Source organism: Alligator mississippiensis, chromosome 2 (genome assembly GCF_030867095.1).
Source record: "Alligator mississippiensis isolate rAllMis1 chromosome 2, rAllMis1, whole genome shotgun sequence".
In the NCBI taxonomy this organism is placed as follows: Eukaryota; Metazoa; Chordata; order Crocodylia; family Alligatoridae; genus Alligator; species Alligator mississippiensis.
Genome location: NC_081825.1, coordinates 169,336,677 through 169,364,334, shown reverse-complemented (window position 1 = coordinate 169,364,334; position 27,658 = coordinate 169,336,677). Strand labels below are relative to the sequence as shown.

The 27,658-nt window shown below is 48.3% G+C and overlaps 1 protein-coding gene across 1 annotated transcript; it reads left to right on the top strand.

Moving 5' to 3' along the window:
- Window positions 1-3,284: 3,284 nt before the first annotated feature.
- On the top strand, window positions 3,285-12,867 carry DCTN6 (dynactin subunit 6). The gene is made up of 7 exons (XM_006278815.4): window positions 3,285-3,394; window positions 3,700-3,764; window positions 6,406-6,511; window positions 7,554-7,642; window positions 9,801-9,848; window positions 11,082-11,224; window positions 12,379-12,867. Exons 1-7 carry the CDS (start codon window positions 3,285-3,287, stop codon window positions 12,475-12,477), a joined length of 660 nt encoding a protein of 219 aa, XP_006278877.2. The 3' UTR covers window positions 12,478-12,867.
- The last annotated feature ends 14,791 nt before the right edge of the window (window positions 12,868-27,658 follow it).

The following is a 27,658-nucleotide window of genomic DNA, read 5'->3' as shown; positions in this document are numbered from 1 at the left end:
GCACACCATGGATTTCGCAGACATTGCTGCCCAATCTTGTGATTTCTGCAAAATCATGATTTTGAGCAGGCCCCTAGCTATAGGAATATCCAAAAAGTAAGTGGTGCACACTTGCTTTCTTTAGTCTAGTGACATGTACACAAATTCCCATACTTATAACAGGAACACCTTTGTGCCCACAAGGCAGAATGCCTTGCATGTGTGCATGGGGGTGTTCAGGGGTCCAGACTGGTTTGTGCATCTAGCTTCCCACAAGGGAGGGGCTATGCCCTGCCATCACCCTGCTTTGCTTCTGACTCCCTGCCATCCCCATATACACAGCAGTAGTTTTCTGTCTGTACAGAGCCTGAAAAATCTCAGGAGCCCATGAGATGCACACATGGAGATGGACAGTATCTGTGTAGGTGTCCAAAGTTTAGCTGGGGCCAAAAAGGGCAATATGGACAACTAGACTAAATGGGCATTCTAGTGTCAGGTGGGTGCCTACATCTCTGGGTGACCAAACTGCTTCCCCACCCCTCCCTGTTTAGATGCAATTGTTCTGGATGTCTACAGACAGAATCCAGCCAGCAGTTCTGAGCCCCATCTTCAGTCCCAGGCTTTCCTTTTTAAAAGGACTTGCATGCAAGCTGTCCACTTCTGGCAAGCAGGGTCCATGATGGAGGGAATGGAGCTAGTGCAGAGGAGGGTCAGACCTGATGTGCACACCAGCCTCCTCTTTCTTTCTCTTCTCCCCCCCCCCCCCGGATGCTGCTTGCCACAGATGAGTCTGTGTCCCAGTACCTGAGGGAGCTGAGCAGGGAGAGGCTAAGACCCCCTGTCCCCACCACCGAGTGTGACCACTTGTAGGGAGAACTATAGTACTGTATCAGCTGCAGGGGTGGGGAAGAGGGCATGCTGCATGCCCTACCTGTATGGAGGGGAGGGGTGGATCCCAGGGCCCCATCTCTGTAGCGTATGGCTGGAGTAGCGTGGCCTCTGGCCTGCTTGAAATAGGACAGCCTTGTCTTAATCCTAGCTGCAGCTAATCTCTGCGTTGCTTGGCTAGGGTAACACCCGGTCCTGGATGAAGAACAGCTGATAGAAATGATGCAGATGACCAAAAAAAAAAACAACACCTAGAGGAGTTTGCAGCCAGTCACCTGTTTAGCTCATACCCATAGCTGGTTTGTTCAGTGTGAACTTTAGTGGGATGCTTGTATTCATTTCTTATATTTATACTCTCATGCAGCAGCACCCACAGTGCCTCCTACCCTTTCCAGTTTACTAGGAGACTCAATCCCATCCTGGTGGACCATGCAGTGACCTCAATTATTCATGCTGTTGTTGTCTCCTGGCTAGGCTTAGCAGTGCCATTCTTCCTCTTAAGAAACTCTAACCAGTTTGTAATGCTGTGGGGCATCTCCTTTGCTGTACATGTTCCTGCAAGCATGCCACCCCCATCTTCAGATGCCTATGCTGGCTTCCCAAATACTGAATCAAGTTTGAAGCCTGTCTTATCTTCCTGGCTTTCTCTGGCCTGGGCTCAGGGTCTCTAGAACAGAAGTCTAAAGATCACGGTCAACAGCACTACCTGTAGCATAGTACAGCTCTCTAAGGTAAGGGTAAAGCCCTCTAGAGTCAGTCTGAGACTGCAAAATGGGCTCCCCATTAGCAAGACCCACCTTAGACCTCAACACTTTGTGCCCCCATGTACTTTCTAAGTTGTATTTTTTAACATGAGCACAGCAATGTGCAATTAAAAAACAAAAACCCAACAAACAAAACCCCCAAAAACCCTTTCTTCACCTCCCCACCCAAAAGCCCTACTACACTGCTCTGAGTGCAGAAGTGAGAGATCAAAGCCTATGATAAATATCAATCAAGCTGCTCAACACTCTAGTATAGCAGTGCCCAACTTGACTGGCCCACAAGTGCAGGTTGTCTGGCCCATAGGGCTGAAATATGGCAGCATTAATTGCTGTGGCCCCTGAAGTCACAGCAGCTGCTGCTCCTTCCCCCATTAAATTTTCAGCCCGGTGGGCCAGATGATACGGCTCTGTATTATAGATCTTGCCCAAGGGGCTCTCTCCAAAACCTATAGCAATTAATGCTACCACCACTCGCTACACCATCAAATTGCCTGTGGGGAGTCGCACAAACTGGAGGGGACAGGTTTGTGGGGTGAATCTAGTCTGCAGACTAGACCTTGATCACCCCTGTTCTAGTAGAAGCTATTCAATTGCTGTAGAATTGTAGCTGATCCAAGCAGGAACCTGGGCTTTGAACTGCATGGCCTTGGGCAGGTTCCCTAAGCTGAGCTCTCTCCTTAGTACTACGTACCTGGGACATGCCCTCACTTTTATGATTTCCTTTCTTGTTTTGAGAATTTTTCACATTCCAATCCAAATCAGCCAAATCAATTCCAAATCTGTGAGTTAGTCAAGAACCGTAAGTGTCCCTGCCAGCAAACATTTATTATTTCCATCCTAGGCTACCAGTGTGCCTGTCTGTGCCATGCGTTGAGCTGGCCTGGCCTCAGCCACATGCCTCATCTTCAGGAACCCCATCCTGTTCATCAGGGTGACATGTCCCTTCTCAGAGACCTGCCATGGCTTCTGCTCAGAGCACTGAAGGAGGTCATGTGGTCACTCAGGCCCAAATGAGACCACATGCACACTAGAAAGCCCACCCTGTGCACAGATGTGGAGTAGGCAGTTGTTGCACAGAAAGCTGGTGCCCTGTGGCTCCTTCATGGCTGTCCTGTGGGAGGGGCAAGGCTGCACCGACAGCAAGGCCAACTGCATGGTGCTGACAGCAGGGAGCACCTCGTCCCACAGCCATGCACCCCACCACACGCCTGCAGGAGCCACGTCAAGCCACCAGGCCAGGAAATGCTGACAGCCCGTCCACGGGCTGGAACACTGGCGGGACATCGGGGTACACGTCGGGTCGAGGCGGGTAGAGCTCAGGAGGGGCTCTCCTCCCTGTGCCGGTCTGGCAGCAGAGCCAGAGGACGGGAGGTGGCGGGGAGAGGCAGCTGCGCCTGGCAGTCTGAACTCAGTCAGCGGGCAGGGGGAGCAGCGGCGGGGAGTAGGAGGGGCACGGGCACCCCCGACAGCGCTGGTGCCCCTCCTGACCAGCGCGCTCCCCGCTCTCTTTCTGAGATGTAACAGTTATATAAGAGCTCTCTCTCCTCAACAAGCGTGGAGGGAGGGAACGAGCACCAACCCCCCTCACCGGGCCTCGCGCCTTCCGCAGCGCCCAGCGCCACCCCCTTCCGCTCCGGCCGCTGCAAAGCGCGCATGCGCGCACCGCTAGGCCGGGCAGTGGAGCGCCGAGCGCTTCTCCTGCGGGGTGCCCGCCCAGGTGCGTGGATCGAGCGGCGGAAGATGTCGGAGAAGCTGCAGAAGAGGTGAGGCCGGCTGCCACCCCCGCCGCCCGCCATGGCCTGTGCGCGCAGCCCCCACGATTGGTGCCTCCCTGGGCAGCAGCTGCCCGGCTCCGCGAGGCGCGGCGAGCGGCAACGGGAGCTCCCTCTGCTGCAGCAGAGACTCCCGGGGCAGGGCGGGGCGGGGCGGGGCGGCCTTGGCTCGTGCCCCGCCGGTGGCGCTGGCAGCTTGAGGGGAAACGGCTACCGCCCGCCCCCTGGCCGCGGGCCTTCGCCTTGGCTTTAAAAGCAGTCTTTTAATCACCTTTAATCTCACGTTTCTGTCGCAGCGTGAAAATCGCTCCCGGCGCCGTGGTCTGTGTGGAAAGTGAGATCCGGGGAGATGTAACTATCGGTAAGAGGAGGCGTCCTACCTGCCCTGTTCTTTTTCCCCTGGTGAGCAGCAAACGCTGCCTCCTGGAATCGCAGCGTCTGCTCCAAGAGTGCGGCCCACCCGCCCTGGCAGCACCTCTCCCCCAGCGACCCGCTCCGTGGAACCAGGGAAGCCTCTGTAATTAACGTCCCGCCAGAAGAGAAGGCTGGTGCCCTACATCTTCCCTTGAAATCACTGCTTGTCGGCTGCCCCAAGGCCCCAGCTGAAGTGCGCGTGTTCTTGCTTACTAGGAAAGAGTTTGCCATTGCCTTAGATATGAGATCAGAGAGCAACCCTTTACAATGCCTTCACTGTTTGAGCAGTTCAGGGCTTTACCAAAGTCATTAGAGTTGCAGATAAGTTTAGATCAGAGGGCTGCTTAGAAAGAAGAGAAACAAGCTTCAGATAGTGGCCCCATACAACAATACAGGCATGAATGGCTATACTGATGTCGGTATGTATGCAAAACTGCACTTGAAAGCTTTCTGCAGGAATGACAGCTACATTGCTGTTCTTCATATCGTAGTATAAGATTTAATGTAAACAAACTGGAGAAATGTGGGCTAGATAAAAGTAGTATAAGGTGGATCGATAACTGACTCAGTAGCCACAAGCAAAGGGTAAATATTAACAAGTCCATGTCAGAATGGCAGGAGGTCTTGAGTGGAGTCTGGTAGGTGTCTGTCCTTGGCCCAGTGTTATTCACTGTGTTGATTAACAATTTGGATGCTGGCATAGGAAACTGTCTTGAGTAAGATTGCAGACAACACAAAACTAGAAAGGATTGTGAGCACATTGCAAGCTGTGAGCACAATTCAGAAGGATCTTGACATTGCAAAGCTGGGCTAGAGCTAACATGATGGAAGTTCAGTGTAGACAAGTGCAAGGTGCTGCACCTCAGGAAGACTAATCAAAAACACAAATACACAATGGTGGACACCAGGCTAGATGGCAGCTTGGAAAAAGGACTTGGGTGTCTGCTGCGCAAAAGGCCAATTGGTTTTGGGCTGCATCAGTATAAGCATCAGGTGCAAGACACGGGAGGTGATAGTGCCTCTCTACTCAGCACTGGTTAGGCCACATCTGGAGTACTGGTCACCACATTTTTAAAAGGACATGGAAATGTTAGCGTTTAAAGGCAGGCAACAAAGATGATCAGAAACTTGGAATGCAAGTCATGCGAGGACAGGCTGAAGGACTAGGCCTGTTCAGCTTGTGGAAAAGGCACTTAAGAGGGGACATGATAGTAGTGTTCAAATACTTGAAGGATGGCCATAAAAAACAGGGAAAGCACCTTTTCTCTCTTGCTGCAGAAAGGAGGGTGTGGAGCAAGGGCTTGAAGTTGCAGCAAAGTAGGTTTAGATTAGATATCCAGAAAAATGTCTTCACTATTACAACAGTGAGGCAGTGGAGCAGACTGGCTAGGGAAGTTGTGAACTCTCCATCACAGGGTGTTCAAGAAGAGGTTGGACAGCCACTGGTCAGGAATGATTTAGGCATAGTCATATCTTTGTTCTGCCATAGTTATTTCCCATGCTTTTGGGCTTTGCTGGTTATCCCCACATTCCACCCCCACCCCTTTTTCTGCTGCGTGTCAAGGTGTTTTTAAGCTTTCCCAGAGGCACTGGATGTTGGCTACAGCCAAGGCTGGGGACTTTGACTGGGGTGTGCTAGTGCTTATGCTGGGATCAAAGCCAGAGGTTCCTGCCTAGGGGGCCTTGCACCTCTGCTCAGGGTCAGACCAATTACCCTATTTGGGATCAGGAAGGAATTTTACCCCATAGTCAGGTTGACATGGACTGTGAGGAGTTTAGCCTTCCTCTGTAGCAGTGGGGGTGGCCCTATAACTGGGATCTCTTTGAGTATATACTGACATTTCATAAAAGCAGGATGTTGGTTGCTGTAGTTCCCCTGCTTTACCTGTGGCAGGCTAGGGTGTTATGTCTGTGTTGCATGAAGGTTGAGGGCAGTTTTATGTAGAGTTTAGATTATGGTTTCGGTACGGATGATCCTGCCTCAGGCAGGGGATTGGACTAGATGACTTCTGGAGGTTCCATCCAGCCCTACTTCTCTATGATAATCCCGCTAAAAATATTTCCCTACCAGAAATTAAGTTTGCAGGCATAGATCAGTGATGTGAGGGAAGGCTGCCTTTCAAAAAATTTAGATTTTTTTTTTTTTTTTTTTTTTAAAGACCTAGGAAATGGGATGTTTGTACTTGTCAAGCAAGAACTCAGCTACCTGAACACTGCCCCTGTGAAATGTTAGGCTGCCTGTTTTGCATGCAGAGTATCACAAACCTGGACTGCAGAGCATTGCTTTTATAATTACTATGCACCTATTTCACAAGATTACAGAAGTTGGTTAAATTAAAGGCCAGATATAGAGCTGGTTAAAGAGGTGGTTATAGAGCTGGAATGTCTGTTAGCAGCTCTATAACACCTATAATGACACTCTATAATGATTCCAAACACCACTATATCTAGTGGTGTTTGGAATCATTAGAGTCAGTTCCTTAAAGTAGCAGCAGTTGGGACAAGGTCCTTTATGAAAAGGTATTGTCTTTGGTATGATTTTCCCACGTGAGCTCTTCTCTGGTAAGTACCTCATTGTATTCCCACAGGACCTAGGACAGTGATTCATCCAAAAGCACGGATCATTGCAGAAGCAGGACCAATAGTGATTGGTGAAGGCAACCTAATAGAAGAGCAAGCACTTATCATAAATGGGTTAGTAAGCATCTGTTACACTACTGTTTAAGGCACAGAAATCTTCACAACAGGATATACTCCAAGAGAACGATGAGTATCTCTTTCTAATTTAATCATTGATAGTCTGGGCAACAAGAATAAACTCCACTTTTAGCTGTATATAGTACCCCTCTGGAACAGGGGAAGTACTTAGGAAGCTTCATGCATCTCTCCAGGTGTTGTACCTGTTCTGGGCTAAGAAGAGAACTTGATTCTCTTGATCTCTTAAACAGGCATCTTACACGAGCATTATTATTCATTTAAAGAAAAAAAGTATGTAGGCCTGCCACAGCTTTGCAAACCTGCACAATTGGCTGGCTGGGACTGGATAAAATTCATGACTTAAATTCTCTCAGTACCATACAGCTTTCCTTTTCACACCTAAATTTGTCCTACTCCTCAAACACAGCCATGTATAAAAAAAAAAAAAAAATCCAGGACTACTCAAATGTGTGGAACAGTTGGTCTGAAAAGTCTAAAGAGAAGAGAACTGTCCTTACCACATTAGAAAAGTAACTGTAAAACATTGTTTCTAGAAAAAAATTCCCTGTAAGTAGCGGCAGTTTAATGATAAAAAATTAAGTGCCCAGCAAGAAAGGCTATAAGGAATTTGAAAACAGCCTTACTTAAATTAGTGAAGCATTTGCTTTGTTTTCCCTCATGTTCTGTCTAGAGAAGATGGTTCAGCCTTGACTGTAACCAGCTGAAGATTGTTAGTGAAAAATCCATGATATATCAAATTCCCACTTTTCCTGTATTTCTTTGGAGTAACTCCTTCCTCAAAAATATTGTATCCTCAGCGTTGTTGCATTAAGCTCTTGCATGAGAATTAGAAGTAAATCTGACTACTCTCTTCATTGCCCCAGTCTGGAAGTATGTAAAAGTAAACACATAGCATTAATGTTTAAATCTGAAATCTAAAAGATTTGAGCAAAGGGTAGGTGTTCTCTTTTTCGCTTTTTAAAGAGGCAGTGCTCTTTTAATGTCAAATTCTGAAAACTTTTTTTTAATACTCCTACAGATTTCCTGAAAATATTACACCAGACACCGAAGGAATTGAACCAAAACCAATGGTCATTGGCACCAATAATGTTTTTGAAGTTGGTTGCTGTATCCTTGTTAAACAGTATTATCAAATTTTCGTATTCTGTATTTTCAAAGCATTGTACAAATACTAGCTGTCTTGGAGAAAGCTAAATCTTATTCTAATTTTACAGAAGAGGAAACAGAGACGCAAGCAAGTTAGGTCATAGATGAAGACTGCGTGAGAGAATTCTAATTGGAATATGGGACTTTTTGTCTCTTCCTCAATTCATTAGATCTTGCTGCCTCTCATATAAATTAATGTATTTGGTATTTCTACTCAAAGGTGCAGAATGTTGTATTTTTCCATACTCCCTCAGATAAGGCATGTGCCTTGTTTCTTGGAAGGCAGAATATAAAAAAAATTCCACAGTCGTAGCCAACAGCGTACAGCAGCTTGCTCAGTCCTACCCAGTTTGCTAGTTGTCTCAATAAATAAGGCCATGTTTCTACTCCTCTATGCTTCTATTCCAGCAAAGAAAATCAGCTTCCCTGCTTAAGACAAGCTTCCTGATTTGGGGTGGAGGGGGAGGTACGTGTGGCAGTCAAGTAAATAGGGTATTTATATTCAGTCCTTATGTATTTTCTACAACAGCCTGATACAGGGGAAGAATTGCAAGGAAAACAAACATAACAGTTGAAATTTTGGCTGTAAACTGGCTGCACTTGCCTTGTTGAAAATTCAAGAGGTTCTCTTTTTCTAATCCAAAGAGGTTGACACACTGCTTCAATTCCAGACATAAGTTAGTCCTTTAAAGACTCAGTTTTTTTATGAAATGACTTAGGGATGTTGTAGCCCTTAAGGATCCTGACAACATAAAATATCTTTTGAGATTGGTTGTGACTAAAGAAAAGAAGACATTTTATAGTACAGGCAGTCCTCGACTTAGGACTTTGAGTTTTGATTGACGCCCATTTCGATGTTCCAACATGGGTTCTGTCTTTACGATGGCCAATACTGCATGCAGCTGGTAAGTGGTGTAACGGAAGGGACGGGGGCGGGGGGAGATAAATGCCCGCTGTCATGAAGGAGGGACTGGGGCTGGGACCGGGGCTAGGGCTAGGGCAAGCGCTGCCTTGGGGGGGGGGGGGGGGGGGCACAGCGGCAGCTCCCAGTGCTGCATGCTGCTGCATGCTGCTTGTTTGGTGGCTCAACTGCCAGTTCCCACCACTGCTCCTGCCACTGATCTGGGGGGGCATCCCCCCCTGGATCTGCACCGGTGGGGCTGCACTGAGCTGTGCTCCAGGCAGGGGGTGGAAGCTACAGTGAATTTTTGGGTGCTTGCAAATCCGCCCCACCCTGATCTGGGGGCATACGCCCCCGCCCTCCCCCCGCTCACTCAGCCTCTGCAAGATGGGCACGTGATGGAGCTGCTGCAGACAGGTGGCATGCAATGGTAGGAGCCCCCCCCCCCCCCCCCCCCCCCCCAAATGAGCCGTGGCTTTGAGGGCATGGGAGGTAGTGTGCCCCTGGATCGGGGCAGAACAGGCAGCAGAGCGGGGGCTATGGGGGGGGTCTGCAACCACCCAAAAAATCACTGTAGCCTCTGCAGCCCGGTGCAACCCCAGCCCTGCCCAACCCAGCCCACACAGGTCCGAGGACATATGCCGGCCGCATGCCCTCCTGGACCAGTGGCGGGAACTGCTGGTTGAACCACCATGTGAGCAGTGCACAGCAGTGGGAGCTGCCACCCCGCCTCCCCACCGTGTTCACTTGGCCCCGTCTGGGCAGTGTTTGCCCCAGCCCCAGTCCCTCCTTCACTGTGGGGGGCATTGATCTGCCCCCCCACACCCCTTCTCTTCTCCCTCTCCTTCCACCACTTACCACCTGCAGGCTGTATCAACTGTCATAAAGGAACCAATCCCCCATTTGTAACACTGTCCCTATGGGAAAGTTGGTTCCAAGTTACGGCGTTTCAACTTAAGACGTGATTTACAAGAACCAATTGTGTTGTAAGTCTGAGGAATGCCTGTATTTTTAAGTTGTCAAACTGTAAGCCTTTTTGGGTGTCTCTCTTGAAGATAATAGTTGTTAACTTTGTATCCAGCTTTCACAATGAAAATCAGTCTAGTGCATATACTTTGATTTTTCCTTCTTGGGCTGCGGTTTTATAATTTTGAGTGGAAGTGTGTTGCTAGAACTAAAACACTAAAAACTATATGTTTCTTTAACTATGCCTTACAGTTTCACAAGCCATGAAAGTGGGTGATAACAATGTAATTGAATCAAAAGGTAAGCAATTGTGACTTTTTTCCAGGGTGAAGATAAAAACACTCCTTTGGTACATTGGATACCTGTTACATTATGTTATATACTGTTAAGACAGGATCTATACCAGGAGCGGGCAAAATGGCAGATTGTGCAGGCAGCTGGACTCCATTTCCCAGCAGCCCCTGCCCCTTGAAAATGATGTGGTGCTATCTGTTTCCTGCCCTTACAAGATGAAGGATTCCAGTATCTCTGCCATGCCTGACCATTGTGATCCCAGCCAGTTACGCATACCCCTGTCCACAGAACCTGTGCCCTTTGCACAGGCATGCGGGCAGTGGATCATAGCTTGGCCCCAGCCCCACACTGTCACTGTCTCAAGATCCCAGGCTCTCCCCGACCCTGCCTGCCCATCTCACCCTTGGCTGCCTGCCCATCTCAGCCTCCCAGCCACAGACCCTGCCCACACAGGTCCTGGCCCTTGTGGAGGCTGTGGAGTGGATGGGTGGGGGTGCCTGGGCAACAAGTCTCTGGCAGCAGCAGTCAGAAGGAACCACTGCTGCAGGGGCTGCTGGGAAATGGAGTCCATTGTGGGCCTAATCCGGCCCACAGGCCAGACTTTGCCCACCCTGATCTAGCAGAGGCAAAGGTATAATATCTCATTCAGTACTGGTGCATTATCCGTTAAGTCTTTTTTAGGCCACATCTGTGCCAGGGTAAAAATATGCTTTTAAATATACGAACTAGTTGAGATTCACCCAAGTAGGGAATCTGACCAAGTGACCTACATTAAAACTACACCTATCTGACTACAGTCTTAGTGTGGACATGGATATGAAAATGATGTGGTGCTATCTGTTTCCTGCCCTTACAAGATGAAGGATTCCAGTATCTCTGCCATGCCTGACCATTGTGATCCCAGCCAGTTAGCACCATTTCTGTTTAAAAGAACAGAGCCCAGCCAATATGAAGGCAGCATTTAATTGGATTTTAAAGTTTTAAGACATAAATGTAGTTGGGAGCTCCCTTTCCAGTGTCAGAGCAAGTTAATTGAGATTGAAAGGTCTTGTAGCTAATTTTAGTGACTATTATTTTTTAATTCTGTACTAGTCCATAAAAGTTAGACTCTCTTTGTTTGCATGCAGGTGGGTTCAAGCAAGTGTCTAACCCATAGAGAAGTGGGAATGAAATTGTAAGATTACTGTAAGAGTATATCTACACTGCAGCCACAATAATGATTTATCTGTTTCCTTGTAGCGTTTGTGGGCAGGAATGTGATTCTGACCAGTGGCTGCATCATTGGGGCCTGCTGCAATGTCAACACATATGAAGTTATCCCTGAGAACACTGTGATCTATGGAGCTGACTGCCTGCGTCGAGTCCAGACGGAGCGTCCCCAGGTGAGTGTTCCACAAACCACACTGGAGAGTTTGTCCCCTGCCAAGGTGGCCAGACTCCATAGGGGTTTTGACCCTGTTCCTCTAAAGAATGGCCACTACTTTACTTTAAAAGCAAAAAGGGACTGGAGAGCTACTGTGTACATGTGGTCCAAGTGGAGGGAAGAGAATTCCTAGGTCCCAGTTTGCCTTCTATCTTCTTATATCAGGAATAGTTTGTATATTGATAGGGTGGTCCCTCATGTCCTTACAAAACACCTCCAAGGCTGTAGGCAGGGGCAGCCTTCCAGGTCCATCATTCTTTGTCTCTTTTGGTCTCTTCCAAAAGTTTTCTGAAGCAGCTCTGTAACCAGCTATGCTTTGCTTCTCGCCTGGGAACACTGCTTTTGTGAAGCCGATTGGCATTATGTCCTCTTGTCTAAATATAATTCAAAATTCATTGCATCATTACTCATTTTGAAGCCCACTCATGAAAGAAATACCTAGTGGGTGCTCACCTTCCTGTCTATTGCCTGCCTGTAAGTGCAAAATGCCTTCGTGTAAGGCAGTGTTTCCCAAAGTTTTTCATCGCATGGCACACTTACATGGCCTCCCCCACCCAATGGCACACTGCAAAGTGTGGGGGAGGGATGGGGGATTGGGTGGCGAGCAGCTGAATGCTGCAGATAAGGGAGTGGGGTGTTGCGAGTAGCGGAATGCTTCAGAGCAGCCCCTCTATCTGGCTGCCCACCACTGTAGCAGCAGGTGGGGGGGCGTGGCTCCAGCCCAAAATGCCGTGGCACACCTGGACATTCCTGGCGGCACACCGGTTGAAAAACGGTAATGTAAGGCATTTGGGCGCATAGCTTCACCCTCCATTGTATGAAACCCCCTGAACAAGCATGCATTAGACAGACTAGCTAGTTGTCTCCAAAACGCATCGTGCTCTTATAGTAAGGTGACAGGGCCCGAGATATTTCTTAAAGTGACAAAAAGAATGTTGACTCCTGCACCAGGGCAAAGATTCAGTGCGACTGTGCTTATCCAGTTCATGTCAGGAGTGTCATCTGTGCCATGTCATGAGTGCATCTCTAACGATGTGGAGGGCCAGCCTAATGTTGTTCAAGTGCCTTGGTTTCTTACACCTTCCTTTTCTAATTCTTCGCTGTACCTTCTAGCCACAAACGCTGCAGCTGGATTTCCTGATGAAAATCCTGCCAAATTATCACCATCTAAAGAAGACTATGAAAGCAGCATCTACTCCTGTTAAGAGCTAAGAGTTCTCCCATCAAGATATCTTTCCCTCTTCTGCTCCAACTGATTTAGGAACTTTTCTTCCAATTTCCAACTCTGTGCACAAAGAAGTCATTGACTTTTTTTTTTTTCTCGTTCATTTGATTCTGGTCAAACTGCTTGTGGCGTTTCTTTTGTTTGTAGGGTTTTTTTCCTTTTAACTATTTATATTCAGTAAACAGCTGAAAAATAAACCCTGGATCCCAAATCTGACTAGCAATTCTTATGGCTATAATATCGTGCATAATTATTTCTAGGTAATCAAGTCTTGCCAGGTAGGACATAAATTACCTTTCAACATGGCACAAAAAGTGGTGAAGGATTAGAAAATATTTCATCGCATATTCTGTGCTATTAATAAAGATATTAACGTCCTTGTCTTGTTATCTTCAATTATTAGATTTTCTCCAGGATGTTCAGCTAATGGTAACACCATCCTGTCACAGTGTTTATGTGGTTATCATCACTGGCAATTTATGTCAGTGCAAACCTGGTTATATTCGTATAAGAAGACCTGTGTCTCCATGACAGATGCAAATAATGAATAAATAAGTATAATTTCCCAGTGGAGTGAGTAAGTTATGGTGCAGTAGTGTTTGTAGTTATATCTTGAAGGTCTTCAGCAGTCCTTCCATGCTGCTTTGCACTGTGTTACTGGTCATTCTGTTTACCTGCATGTCCCCAACTGCTCTAGGGTCATGTTGAGTGGATGCCACCTGTTCAAATGCTAACATGCAGCCAGATTTTGTGTTAGGAAGCCCAACTTAACACCCGAACATACTGAGCTTATTTTTATAGCTGCTTCTGTGCTCTCCCTGCTTTTCATGCTTTCAACTGGTCTTGTTGAGGTCACGAATCTCCCGTACCTGTGGAAAGAGGCAAGGGTCTATAAATTTGTGGTGTCTAGACATGGTTATATAGACATATTTCACAAAATTTCCTCAGTGATAGCCTCATGGGATCATAACTGGGTGCTGTCATGACCCAAAGGGTATGATTTTGTGTGTGCTTCGGCACTGCAAAATTATTTCCCGCCACGTGGAGCTTTCCTTGCATGGTGCAATTCTCAGTTGCATAGAGAAAACCCCGGTGCAAAGGAGTTCCTGCCACCTGTATGTAAATTTGTTTCCCACTATTGGCTGTTTCTAAATTATTCCCACGTGGCGGCTAGCGATTGGCTTGCTAGCCGTATAAGAGGCTTGAGCAGTTTCCGCCCAAGTTGGAGGAGGAGGACTTCACATCCATCTCGTGAAGAACTCTAAGCACGCTGTGGAGCCTAACAAACTCCGTGTGTGCCTTAGAGGAGGATACAGGGGCCTGATTGACCTCTAGCCTCTCCCCGTCGCCACACGATCCCTCGACGTACCCCACCCTGTGCACTCGTGGAGAGTCACCTTTTGAACTCTCATTTCGGACGGTCCACGGAGCCTAGCAAACTCCGTGAGTGGTATCCAGAGCTCTGTTCGTGTTCGTTTAGCGGAGCCTAGCAAACTCCGCTCGTGTGTCTTCGGTGGAGCCTAGCAAACTCCACATGTGTGTTTGGGTTGGTTTTTTTGTAACTGCAACTCAAGAAAGTTTTTCCTGCCTGCACCGTGACCACCTACGGTGTAAAGTAAAACAATCTTTAATCAACCTCTACGCATCCGTGCTTAATTCTAGTTCGCCGTGCCGACCCGTTCCCCGGCCCACGTGCCCGGGCTGCTGGCCACAGCCCCTCGGCCCCAACAGGTGCTATCCAGTGCCATATCTGAATCAGATCTTGGAAGGAGCACTGCAGGAGGTTATGGACAAAAATAGGTAATTCACCTATTTGTCCATACTGTGGAAAGCTTGACAGAATTTTGGCAGGAGACAACAGCATAAAGTTGCATTGCTTCTCAGGAACAGCCAGAGGAGAAGAGGGCATAACACTACAGCTGATGACTCCTAAAATGAGCCTGAGAGCCAGGCACTCCCAAACATAAGGCCTTGCACAGACAAATCTGCTCTTCTAAAACTTTGGTTCCCAGCTACCCTGTCCTATGAGCACTTGACCTGTCACCAAAGGAAACCAGTAAGCATCACAGTGTCTGCCTCTATCACCATAAAATTGATCATAAAAGGCAATGCTATATGTGCTTACCCCAGGGGTCAATTTTTTTGGCTATTTGTCCTTCCTATTCCAACAGTGAGTGCTCTTCCCCGCCCCTCTACTATGCCTCCTGCTCAGCTCTTAACTGCTCTGTGTTTATAAAAAGAGCACAGAAGAATCCAGATGATCCCTATCAGAGTGGTCGGCACCCTGATTTACAGTCCATTGCAAAATTAAAGATAAGCCATTCAATTGTCTGCAGTGGCTTTTATTTCAAAACACTGCTTCACTGAGCTGTACCTCATCAGCAGTTGCCCACTTGTCAGCAGTTGTCCACAGCTATTTGCTGTAGCTCTTTACACCCTTGGCTATTTTGCAAGCCTTCACCTTTGCAGGAAAGTAAGAAAGATAATTCTGTTAAGTATCTCCATTCTAATGTACTTTACTGCACAAATGCATTTGTTGTGTGCTGAGCATTTTTAAGTTCCCTTACACAGAACATGCTGTATTTTGATCATGTAGAGAATTAAGTGAAAAAATTAGTTCAAATGTGTTAGTACAAATCTTAGTAGAATGTTTTCTCACTGCATATGCCTTATGTTGATTGACTTCTGCCAGGAGGAAGCTTGCCCAAGTGAGTATGGATGATAAAGAGGCTGTGAACCAGTAAAAGGACTGTTTGGTGAGCTAGCTGACCCTGAACCTGCTACAATATCCCTAAGCAAGACATTTTTCCCCTTGAAATTTAAGCAAGGTATTTGTAAATAAGTCTTAGTGTTTTTTTAGCAATAGAAGCCTTTTAAATACATTTTTCAGTCTACTAAAAATCCACTAGCAAACAATAAGCAGGCACCATCTGGCTAACTGCACAACAAATTGACCAGATACCAATAGTGTTTATCCTGAAATGCTTAACACATTACAAAAGAGCATTAATGGTACAATGAGCTTTGAGTACAACTGATATAAAATGTAACTAGATACAGAAAGTTCTCTAGTAGCATTCAAAAGTGCTTGGGAGATTACCTTCTCCCTCATTCCTCAGGAGGCATTGCTCTTCTGGCCACATGGAAAGCTAAGAGGAATCAATCTAGCAAGTGACCGCCATGCATAGCTTGTTGGGTTGTCTTTAGGTTGAATAAAAGGGTAGTTTCTATGATATTTCATTAGGGTTATATCCTCCAATATATGAATTACTTGAAGAAGTGCAAATGTATGTGCAGGGACGAATGATACACTTTTTCTAGTGGTACACTGAATGCCAAACTGGTGATGCACTTAAATCCATTGTATGCTTTGTGCCACCTTATACAAAGCTCTAATTATCTTTTTAACATGAATTGTGACCCTATGCAGCCTCCCTAAAGTGGAATGAGATGCAGCACAGGCATGATCCATCATACCCTTTGCTGCAAACATTTGGCCCGGTCCACACAAGTAACAATTTCTGGTGAGCTGTGGTGGGTCGCTGCATCATGCTTCCAAAATGCAGCTGGAAAGATGGAAAAGGATTTGCTATCTTCAGTCTCCCACAGCTCTGTGGATGGCATTCCACCTTTGGGGTTGAAAAACATGTAATGTGCTACTCTAGACATTGAGCAATGAACATTAATTGCATGGGTTTTTTCCTGCCTTGCAAAATTAAAGCCAATCCAGTCTCAAGGATGTTTGTTAGCCACTACCCAGTACCTAGTTAATGTCAGGTTTAGAAAATGAGAAAGAGAAAAAAAGGAGGTAAAGTTTGGAGAACTGGTTCGGGTCCTCAGCCAAACATAGGAGGGCAGCTCAAGCATGAAGGGCCTCTCGAAGACAGGGAAATTTGGAGGGTACAAAAAAGAGGGCACTGCAATAGCCAACAAGCTCATGAAGAAGGGGCTTATGTTGAGCTGGGAGTTCCTGAGAAAGGGCTATGCAGATGGAGCACAACCTGGCTGGACCCAAGTGTACTATAAAGATGGATACAGATGCAGGAACAACAAGCTATTGAAGCTATTGTTGTAAAATGTGTTTTATCAAAGTTGTCACTCGCCTGCTATATCTTCATCTTTTTACACCCCACAGTACACATGGCATTTAGCACCTTATGAAGACTGTTGAGGTTGGTCAGGAGGCCACAGAATGTCCCCAGTAGGTTAGCAGAGTATGCAGGGGGTCACAGTAGACCTACAGTGGTTATGGGAAGTGGGCAGAGCACTGCTGAGAGTTTCTGAAACACCTGGGGAGTAAGCCTCCTACTGCAAGCAGCTCCTTCCTATCCCTACTTCAACCCCCCCCCCCCACCACACCCCCACACACTTCCCCATGCTCCAAGACTGCAGGGCTACCTGGCCTTTTCTCTACTTGCCATTTTTTTTGTTTGTTTTGGTTATTTTTGCAGGGAGCCCACCACCTGGGGATAGCCCAAAACTATGGCTTAAACCCGAGGGAGCTAGTACTCCACATTTAAAAACACACAGATTACTGGCTTCCACAAGCTTAATCAGGATAATTAAGCCACAGTTTCAGGCCATGTAACAATCTGCAGGGAGGGGTCTGACTTCCGGGACCCCTCGGCCAGTCAGAGATGTATGGAGGACCTGCTGTGCTCAGCCTGTGAAAATGATGGCCGGCCCCAAGATCTGCTCACGAAATTGGCTGGTTGCCTCCTTGAGTTCAGTAGACCCTTACGAATGGGTCTGGGGTGTGGGCAGGGGGCCGATTATCTTTAAGGAGTCTGGGTGGTGGGAAAGGGCTTCATGGTTTTGGGGAGCTGCCAAATGACTCATGGGTCTGGGGAGCAAGCAGGAGCCACAGCTGGACTCTGATCCCTCTGGTGAGTAGGTAAAGGGCTGCAGGGCATTATGAATTGATACAGGAAGCAGGCAGATGGCTGTGTAAAGTCTCTGATGGGTATGGGGAGCTGGTCCAAGAGTGGCAAGCATTTCCAGTGGTTCTGGGTAGTAGGCAAGGAGCCTTGCAGTGCTTCTGAGGGGTTCCTGGTGTGGGTGGGTGAGTGGGAAGGAGGGGGGTGTACAGAATGTCTCTGATGGGCCCAGAGTATGGGCAGTGGGTTGCAGAGCATCTCTGATGGGTCTCTGGGGTAGGGGAACTGTTGAAGATCTGGGGACTGGTCTGGGAGTCTGGAGCATCTCTGATGGGTTTTGGGAGCAGGCAGGGGGGCAGCAGAGACTCTCATGACCTGCTGTCAGAGTAGTTTCCAATCAGTGCTGTTGGTATGTAGCTGCCTTTGTGCAGGAGTGGGAGGTCCAAGCACAGACAAAGGGGAGATATATTCAGACAGGAGGGAAGGCTGTATGCAGCCTGTGGAATAGGGTCAGGGGGTCCCCTGGTCCAGCTAGTGGGGGGAGTCCAGCCCTCAGGTTGGCCATTCTCAGTGAGTAACTGCATTTTAAATAGTTGTGGGAATATAATGCCAAAGGTAGGTTGCATCACATGGGCACATCTTGGCCTATGGTAAAATTTAAACACAGTAAGACAAGGGAAGGATTTCCATGGGGTGGAGCAGTCACAGCTGCATCCAACAGGTCTGTCCGGTTGTTAGCCCTGCAGTCTGCAGTGCAACCAGGGCACTGAAAAAACTATGGATTGCAAGTGTTATCCCATGTGTGTTTTCCAGAGCGAGGGATGAGCACCATCTAGCAGAAAGCACTGAGATTGCAGTTCTTCGGAAACAGGAGAGGCATCTGCCCTAGGGCTTGTACTGCTATAACTTCATATGCGGACATTCACCCCCTAGCCAGTGTCCTTCCCTCAGTGTAACATATACTAGAAAGTATACAGGGAAGAGAAACAATGATGATCAGGGGTATGGAACTGCTTCCCTCTGAGGAGAGACTGAAAGGGCTGGAACTCTTCAGCTTGGAAAAGAGCGGTGGGGGGATATAATAGAGGTCTAATAAATTAGGAGTGGTATGGAAAAAAAGGCATTAGGGAACTGTTGTTCACTCTGTCTCATAACATAAGAACTAAAAAAATGCTTAGCCAAAAGGTTTAGAACAAAGAAAAGGAAGGATATTTTACATAAGCTGCAATGATCACGTAGAACTCATTACCACCGGACATTGTGGACACCAGTAGTGTAACCTGGTTCAAACAGGGATTAGCTACACTGATGAAGGACAGCTCTGTGAGGAACTGTTAAACTCAATGGTCAGGGATGTAATCTCAGGTTTGGGACATCTCTAACCCCATGACTGCTGGTGACTAGGAGGGTCTGATTGGAAATGGATCACTCTACACTTGCCATGTTTCTATTACTTTTCCTCTAAAGAATCCCCTATTTGATATTCCTAGAGACAGGTCCGTTTGTTATACATTTTCTGTAGGCTTAGGCCCACCACGATCTACAAGCCCCCCCTACAATGGCTTAAGGGAGGCCACTCAATGTACAACTGAACACTTGGGACAAAGGGTGGTAAAACAGGAATGGGGGTACAGGTCAAAGGTTAATAACTAGGGTGTCAAGACTGGACACCAAGCAGAGAATCCCATCTAGTGCTCTGTGCACCTCAAACATATCTAAGATGCATTTGGATGCTGCCCAGTAAAACTGCTCAGACTTGTGCATGGACAAGGGAAAAGAAGATAGCCTCGCAGTCACCTGGGTTCCTACCAGCCAGTGTTTCCTTCCTAGCCTGGTAGATAGGGAGCTTCACCAGGGGCAGGGGGAGGTTGACCAGAAGGTCCTGGGACTTAATGGGGTCTTGGATGGGATGTGCATAAAACAGAAGGTGTTGAGGAAAGGGTAGCCAGAGCCCCAATAAGAGGTTCCTGAAGAGATGGTGGAGGGGCTGAAGCCTGACACGCTGAAAGTAGATGTGCTTCAGGGTCTTCCTTTGACAACAGAAGGGGCAGATGTCAGGGGAGTCTGTAAAGTGTCCCAAATACACACACGTACTGATGGCTCTGTGGGAGCTGCCAAAGTAAATCCTTGGAGGTTTATAGGATTAGGGTGGACCATAGTCTGATTCACTGAGGATTCTCGTCTTCAGCAAAAGTGTCCTGCCATTGGTGTCTGGTTAGGATATGAGGGTGAGATGGTGAATGGTACAGAGCCTGAATGTATAGAGCTGGTGGGGATTGGCTGTCTGGAAACGGACCAGTTTGATGTGGAGAGTGTTAGGAGGACTGTTGAGGCAGGAGCACCACAACAAGCTCTGGAGGGCTGGGGGATATATGAGCGGGCAGAAACTACCTTTATGCAGCACCTGTTAGATACAGACAAGAAATGTAGGCAGCAGGGCAGCCTGCCAGAGACAGGATTTTTTGCTACGTACAAGGGATCATGGGCCAATGCCTACCCAAGAAAAAATATAAGCCTCCATTAAAAAGGAAGGCCACTGAGATGCAACAACTAATTTCTTGGGACAAATAAAAAGGAAAACGGGGAAGAGAAGGAGGTCCCAGGTTAAAAACAAGGGAGCTGGAAGGGGACACTGAGCACAGCATGCTGTTTCCTGAATGAGTCAAGGGACCTTGTGGATGCTGACCAATGAAACTCTGCCTGGAGATGTGAGCAGAGGAGTTTGTTTCCTCTGGCCAGATCTTCATTCCTGATCTGGTAGATGGTAAGCTTGGCCAGAGCCAGGAGGAGGTTGACCAGGAGGTCCTGGGCATTGGTGGGGCCACGGACAGGGCATGCATAAAAGAGAAGGTGCTGGGAGGAGTGTGGCTAGAGCTTCAGCAGGAGGTTCTGGAGGAGGCAGAAAAGGGGCTGCAACCTGGCACACTTGAGATAGGCATGTGCCAGGGTCTGCCTCTTGACAGAAGGGGCATGTGTTGGGGGCAGATGCATGGCCATGGCAATGGCCCCATGGAAGAGCCACCAGCTGAGGACCCCAGTGGCTTGTGGGATCAGGGTGGAATACAGACTTGTTCACCAAGGACCTTTGCCCCTGCCCTCTCCTAGGGTGTCCCATCCCTTGTTGTCTGGGCAGGATGCAAGGATGGGGTGTTGAAGTGTGTGGAGCATAAATGTGTAAGAGATGGCAGTGGTGCGCAGTTCAAAGGTGGACTGGTTTGGGATCCCCCAGCCTGCTGAAGTGATGGGGCGGGGAGCGCTGCAGGACCTGCCAAGGCAGCAGCCCCATAACTAACTCTGGAGGGCGGGGATACCAGTGGCCAAGGACTGCCCTCACGCAGGACTTGTTCAATATAGGCAAGGAGAGTGGGAAGCAGGACAGCCTGCCAGAAACAACATATAGGGTGGGATGGCATTTTGGTCTGATCCAGTACAGCAAATCTTATGTTTTTATGTTCTTATGGCTTGTTTAGCTTAGCAAAACAAAGGTTGAGATGGATATGATTGCTCTTTATATGCACATTCAGGGAGTCAATACCAGAGAGGAAGAAAATCTGTTAAAGTTAAAGGACCATATGTGTACAAGGCCAAATGGGTGCAAAGTGGTCATAAATTTGGACTGGAAACTGCAGGAAGGTTTCTAACCATCAAGAGAAGGGAAATTCTGGGATGATCTGGATGAAGTCATGGGGTCAAGGAACCAGACTTCCTTCAAGATAGAGTTGGATTAGTTTGTGGAAGGGATGGTCTGATGGAGAATATAGGTGTTATTAGAGCAGTAATTAGTCAATGTGTTATCAGACTCCAAGCGTTCATTCTCTCCCCAAGGGAGGTGGAAAGGACATTTGATCACCTTTACGGTAGTGATTCTCAACCAGGGTGCCACAGAACCCTGGGGTGCCTTGAAATCATTTCAGGGGTGCTACAGGATGCCATTCAACGTTAACACTTTTAGGTTTACAAACATAAGATGCTTGTACACGTGACAGGTGTTTAATCCCCTAAATTGAAACAGTAGTTTTTTAATTGTGACTATTAAAAACCCACCGTTTCAATTTAGGGCCTTCCATCACTGTTACAGCAAGGGGCCCTATTCTTTTTTTTTTTTCTGTGAAGCCTGCCCGCCTCTCTGGGAGCTGGGGGGGGGGGGGGGGTGCAAGCTGCTGGTGGGCCCCTGAGCTTCAGGGGGCCGAAGTCTTTTCCTCCATGGTAGCAGCACCCCTGGGGCCACCCAGGCAGGCTGCCAGTGGGCCAGGGGCTGCCCCAGCTGGGAGGTGCCTGATCACCTGGGATTCCAGCACGCCATAGCAGCCCGCCCAGCCAGCCACGGGGGGCACCACCACTGCAGAGGGAAGGACTAGCCCCCGCAAGCTCGCACAAGATAAACCCAGAGGTTTCAAATAGAAATCCATAGGTGTGGTATTTTTGAGTTCTTTGCAACAGAGAAACTACTCTGTTTTTTGTAGTCAAAAAAGAGTGAAAACTGAGCTGGCATTTTCTGAGTAGTGCCTCAAGTCTATCCAGAGGTAACTTGAGTCTAAAAAGATTAAGGATTGCTGCCATAGGAGTTGCTTGCATACATGGGAAGTGTCTGGCAATGCAAAGATTCTTTACACCCCTGAGGGCCAGGTATGGAGGCAGAGAATGAGCTGGAAGAAATGGTCTCAGGGTGTGCAATGGGTCTCCTACCTCTCAGTGGGACGAGAACCCTGAGACTGCCACAAAAGAGGTGCAAGTCTCTTTAAAGATGACAGCTGTATAAGAAACAAAAATATGGGAGCTATCAGCAGTTTCCAAACTAGCCAGAAAAAGGACTCTCTTCATGAAGCAGTGTGGACAGTCTGAAACTAAGAGGGCTGCAGGGCAGAGGCTAGTGAGGTGACCTCATACTGTAGAGGGGGAAGGCTGAGAGATTGACAGACCCAGCACAATGGACAGGCAGTCTTCACAGCAGCCAATTATGTAACAAGACACCAGAGAGCTGCCCACAGAGGTCTGAATCAGGTATGGAAGTGGCCCAGGGAGTCCTATATGCTGAGCTATGGCTGAGAGTAGTCCATGTAGCACAACTGCACAGTCAGCCAGGGCCAGGGAAAGTGGATGGGCCCGGGGCCCCCATCCCATCTCCTGTTACCAAATTCCAGGAGATCTCTGCTCCTGCAGAAGATGGAGAAGGTTTGCAGCATGGTAGACAGTGCAGAGTCAGCTTTATGAGACTGTAGGAGTCTGCACAGAATTTCTACAACCATAGTGTCTGTGCAGCCTCCTACAATCTCATACAGCAGACTCTGCACTGTCTGCAAACTTTCTCGACCTTCCTCAGGAGCAGAGAGTGAAGCCACAAAAGACAAGCTAAGGCTGTGGAGATGAGGGTTGAGTATGTGTGGTAGCCCACAACATGGATATGACTGCCTACTGTAGTTTGGCCCAATGTACATTGGAAAGACTGAGATAGGGAGACTGGAGTGTTGGCCTGTGAGGTATGAGGTTACTGGTAGGGCAGCAGGGTGGATCTTGGCACCTCACTTGGGGAAAAAGTGCAATGTGAGGTGTGTGGAGTGCTTATCTCAACCCATACAGGCACATGACTAGAAATGTCATGCCAGCCACCTGTGACTACTCGTGACTGGAGACCCCTCCAGACAGGCACCAAGCATAGGCAGATTAATGCATGGGCCTGGGCCGAGGGGCCCCTGCCAGTCAGGGTCCCCCTGGGGGCCTGGGTTCCCTCAGGAAATGGTGGGTTTCCCCTTGCAGGTGGGCAGTATTCTAGCCTGCAAGGGGTCTTGCTTGGGGCTGCTGGGAGCAAGATGTAAGGGATGCTGCGTGCATGTGCATGGCCGCATGCATGCACGTGGCCAGGAATACAACCAGGCAGCATGGATAGCAGCTCCCTGCAGGTAAGTCTATGGAGGGGAAGTGGAATTGGGGCTCTCCACTCTGCTCTCTTTCCCTTGGGAACTCTGCACTGGCCATGTGCCTTTTGCCCTCTTGACAGCAGTAGGGGCGGTGAGTTGTGCCCCTTACTGCCAGGTGGACAGGTGGCGTGCAGCCAACGCAGGGTCCCTGGGGCAAAGACAGCAGAGCAGAGACCCCTGAGCCCACAGCGAGCAGCCTGCATCTGCCCGTTCTCTGTGCAGCTCTGTTCTGCTCTGGCCATGGCAGGAGGGAAAAGGGGGTGTGGAGCAGGGAGGAGAGAGGGGCATGTGCCACCCCATGCCCAGCCTGGCCGGGCCCACCCAGCCTCCCCCTTCCTCTTCTGGAGTCCCTACATTTATGTTTATAATGGGGTGTGGAGGGCCTCCAATTTTCTGTTTGCCCAGGGCCCCAGTAAATCTTAATTTGCCACTGGCACCAAGGGGCATGGCAGGTGAGATTTGAACAAAGGTCACATGGCCCCTCTCACTTGGTGAAACACAGCCTCCTCATGCACAGGAACTTGGAGCATTGAAGCAGTTTTGTGTTAGGGCGGGGGGCAGACTTGCAATGTCCCTGTGCTCCAGAGGTAAATTCACGCTTTAGTTTAGATGACAGGTAATGCTTTGCTTTGTGTATGTGTATAATGCGGTTCCTACCCCATTACCAAGAAGGAGAGGGCCCGGGAGCCACAGACTGGCTCCAGGTCTGTAAGAACTGCTAGGAGTTAAGAGGCCCTGAGAAAAGCAGCTGCCTGCTGCAGGTGTGGAAAGTTCAACCAGAGCTATGGCTGAGAGTAGTCCATGCAGAGGCTGCAGGACCCTGGGCTTTGATTAATAGGCCTGAGGAGGGGAAGGGGCTGGTCAGGAGTGGGCATGGCTATGGGCTTTATAAGGCCAGGACCCTTTGCTGAGACTTTAATCTGGTTTGGGTTTGCTATGAGGAAGGAGCTCCAGACTGCAGGGATTGAAGGCAACACAGTGATGCCTTGCATTGAAATTAAGTCATGTGTTGCATGTTTATTTTCATTGCTGTGTAAGACCAGAGGATGGGAGCAGTGGAGAAGGGAGGCTTGGCGGGGCAGTGCCACTGTGTGGGGAATGGAGCCAGGTGCAGGACATTGAAGGGGGGCTCGGGGCCTGCAGCCCAAAGGATAGAAAGGGAATGAAGCTCCAAAGGACTGTGAAAGAGGGCCTGAGGCCCAAGGACTGTGCAGGCAGACGCAGAGCCCAGGAAGGCAGAGAGTGAGAGGGGACCTGAAACCCCAAAGGACTGGGTGAGAGGGCATCATGCCTAGGAAAGGCCCTGAAGCCTTTGGGCTGAATGAGAAAGCATGAGCCCCACCCAGGTGGAGACCAGACTAGGGAAGGCTAGCAGCCTGGTGCTGAGGGAGGAGGAGGCATCCAAGGACTAACTCTGGCTGCTGAAGACAGCCTCCTAAGATGCAAAGGAATTGGAAGACCAAAGATGTGACAGGTGAAGAAATGAAGCCGATTCTGGCAAACCAGAGCAGGGGTACAGGCCTAGTGCAGATGTTGGGGGGGCAGCAGCATGCAGTGTGTATAGAGCATACATACTAGGGCTGTGCAAAATTTCACCCAGTGTTTCATTTTGAAGCTGTTTTGACATGTTTCGAGCTTGAAACGGGAATCAAAACAAAATAAAAAGCTTTGGTACAGCTTTGAAACGAAAAGAGGGCACTCGAAATGTTTCAAAACTTTGGAAATGTTTCATGTTTCAAAGCAGCCTGGTGGCGGGAGGCAGGGGAGAGCCAGGGCTGCGCTCCAAGCAGCTCCACCAGCCCCATGCAGCTCAGCCCGGCGCACAGCGTAGCCCTAGCTCTCCCTGCCTCCTGCCAGCAGGCTGCGCTCCGAGTGGCTCTGCAGCCCCGTGAAGCTCAGCCGGGCAGTGGGAGGAGGAGCGCAGCCTTGGCTCTCCCCACCTCCCACCACCGGGCTGAGCTCCATGGGGCTGTGGGCCCCTGCATCTGCATGCTGGATGAGAGGAGGCTGCCTCTGCTGCCTAGGACCAGCAGTAGCATCAATCTTCCTTGGGCCTGGGCACAGCCCCACAACCCTCCCGGGGGTGCGAGCCCCCAGATCTGTGCTGGATGTGAGGAGGCTGCCGCTGCCAGCAAGTGTCAGGAGTTTTGCTTTGAACAGTTTGAAGTGCAGTTTCTGAGAAACTTCTGCACCTATCTCCTTGAAACTTGGCAGGCTTCATGCCCTCAGAAGGGACTACCATCCCTCCAATTTGCATCTGAATCAGGCACAAAATGACAAAGTTTTAGGCATTTTCATGTTTCCCCTTTATAGCCTATGGGCAAAATGTTGAAAGAGCAAAACAGTTTCAATGAAATGAAGCAGAACAGTGCTTTGAAACGAAATGAAGCGATACAGCAAAACAAAACGCTGTCTCTTCGAAATGGCAAAACAGAAGTTGAAACAAAATGATGGTGTTTTGCACAGCCCTAATAAATACAGTGTGCATGTAAGGAAAGCTGTGCAAGGTATTTGACAGCCCTTTCTAGATAACTTTGTTTTTGTTTTTTTCTTCTTCTGTTAATTTTGCTTTTGAATTTTTAATTTACTTAAAATGCTTTCTGTACCATATTGGAGTCTAGTAAATCCATATTTTGGGGTTTCTGAAGAAGCCTAGAAATATTCTCCTCCCTTTCCTTTGCTGTTAATGCATTGCATGATTTCTGGCTTTCTTTTGCTCTAAAGCATTGGGTACTGGGGAGGATGGACCAGGGCACTTAATCTTACAGGAAACCTTTCCAGTGTTTGTGTGGAAGGTCTTACTCATGTGCTAAAGGCAATATAAGTCTCCATATCTGGGGTCAGGAAGGAAATTTCCGAGGGTAGACTGACAAGACCCATTTGGCTGTGCAGTGTTTTTGCAGGGGGATTGGAGGCGTGTGTTTGTTTTCCTGTACAATATGTAAGACAGACCACTTCATAAGATCCGTTTGGGTTCACTTTGCCAAATGCGTTCACTACTATTGCATCACCAAAGTACTAGTCATGCACTTGTACAAATTTCTTTATTTATATTTGTGTATGATTGATATGGCACCCTTCCCAACAAAGGCTCATGGTAGCTTACAGAATAACATAAACAGGAGAGTGACAAGATTATGTAATGCTGGGAGATTGTTTTGCAGCTATAGTGCAAAAGAGGGGCTGGAGAGGATATTCTTGTTGACTCTTTAGGGCCAAGAGGACCTGTGGCTTCCTGAAATCTCAGGTGACTCCAGGTGTGTTTTTTCTATCCCATATAACACTCATGGCTCTTGGCACACATATTCAGCCAGTGGCATACCAATGGAAAGGGCCCATGGCCCCCGGACACCTTCCCTGCTTCTTCCTGGCTTATCCCATAGTGCCAACTACCCCCCAAGAGAGGCTGATCGCACTTTATCATTTTACACACTCTCAAACAGGAACAGGCCCTTCCCAATGCTCAGCCTTCAGCTTCATGGCCATATCTTTGCCACCTAGCTTAGGCTGTACCATCTCTTCTTTCTCGCTCCGAGTTGAGATTTCTAGGGCTGGGGCAGTGGGGGATGCAGCTGTACCTCTCCCTGCTTGTTTGCAGCTGTACCCAGCTATTTTGTGATGCCTCTGGGGCTACCTTGCCCATGCTCCCATCCTCTAGTGGCATCAGTGGAGGATGCTGTCTTAACTCTGCCCCAATGCTGGACCACAGCAGCCCACCTGGTTCTATTCCTCACACAGTGGCACTGCCCCCCAAACACATCCCACAGCCTCCAAGCCTCCCTTCACCACCACTCCCATCCTCTGGTCTTACACAGTAATAAAAAATAAGAATCATTAATAATTTTGGCAGGTATGCATGTAATTAGCCATGCATCCTCCCTGAATGCTGTTCTGATCTCCTTCCTATGCCCAGACTGCTGCTGTGCTCCCCACCTGATCTGCTGCTGCACTGCCTGTCCACTCCCCAGTCTGCTTATGCTGCTTGATATGCATGCCACAGGTTGTCCACCCTTGTTCTAAGGTATTACCATAACTACACCCTCAAACAGGGTGTTATTGAAGTCATTTTTAAAATCTGTGCTTAGGATCAGGGCATGGCTTTGTCATAGTGGTCAACAGGGCTTAGTCATACCCAAAACTCATGCTGAAGCAGTAGGATGACCTAGCACCACTTGAGATGAGTCAGGAGGCATTATACAAGTCATAGTGCAGAAGAATCTGTTGATGCACTGTTTGGGGTGTCTGTACCCTGAACTGTAGTGACCCATGTCTACGGCAATGCACTTACACCTGCCATGTGTAACACTAAGCATTAACCTTTAACACACAAATAAAAATACATTTTCAATTTAAATTTCTCTCCAGTTTTAGCCTTT

What these genes read in the sequence shown, in the direction of transcription:
- DCTN6 (XM_006278815.4), top strand. Translation starts at nt 3,285, where the DNA reads ATGCGCGCACCGCTAGGCCGGGCAGTGGAGCGCCGAGCGCTTCTCCTG. An exon ending in CAAGCACTTATCATAAATGG is followed by an intron (nt 6,512 to 7,553) that starts GTTAGTAAGCAT and finishes ATACTCCTACAG; the next exon opens with ATTTCCTGAAAATATTACAC. An exon ending in TGTTTTTGAAGTTGGTTGCT is followed by an intron (nt 7,643 to 9,800) that starts GTATCCTTGTTA and finishes TATGCCTTACAG; the next exon opens with TTTCACAAGCCATGAAAGTG.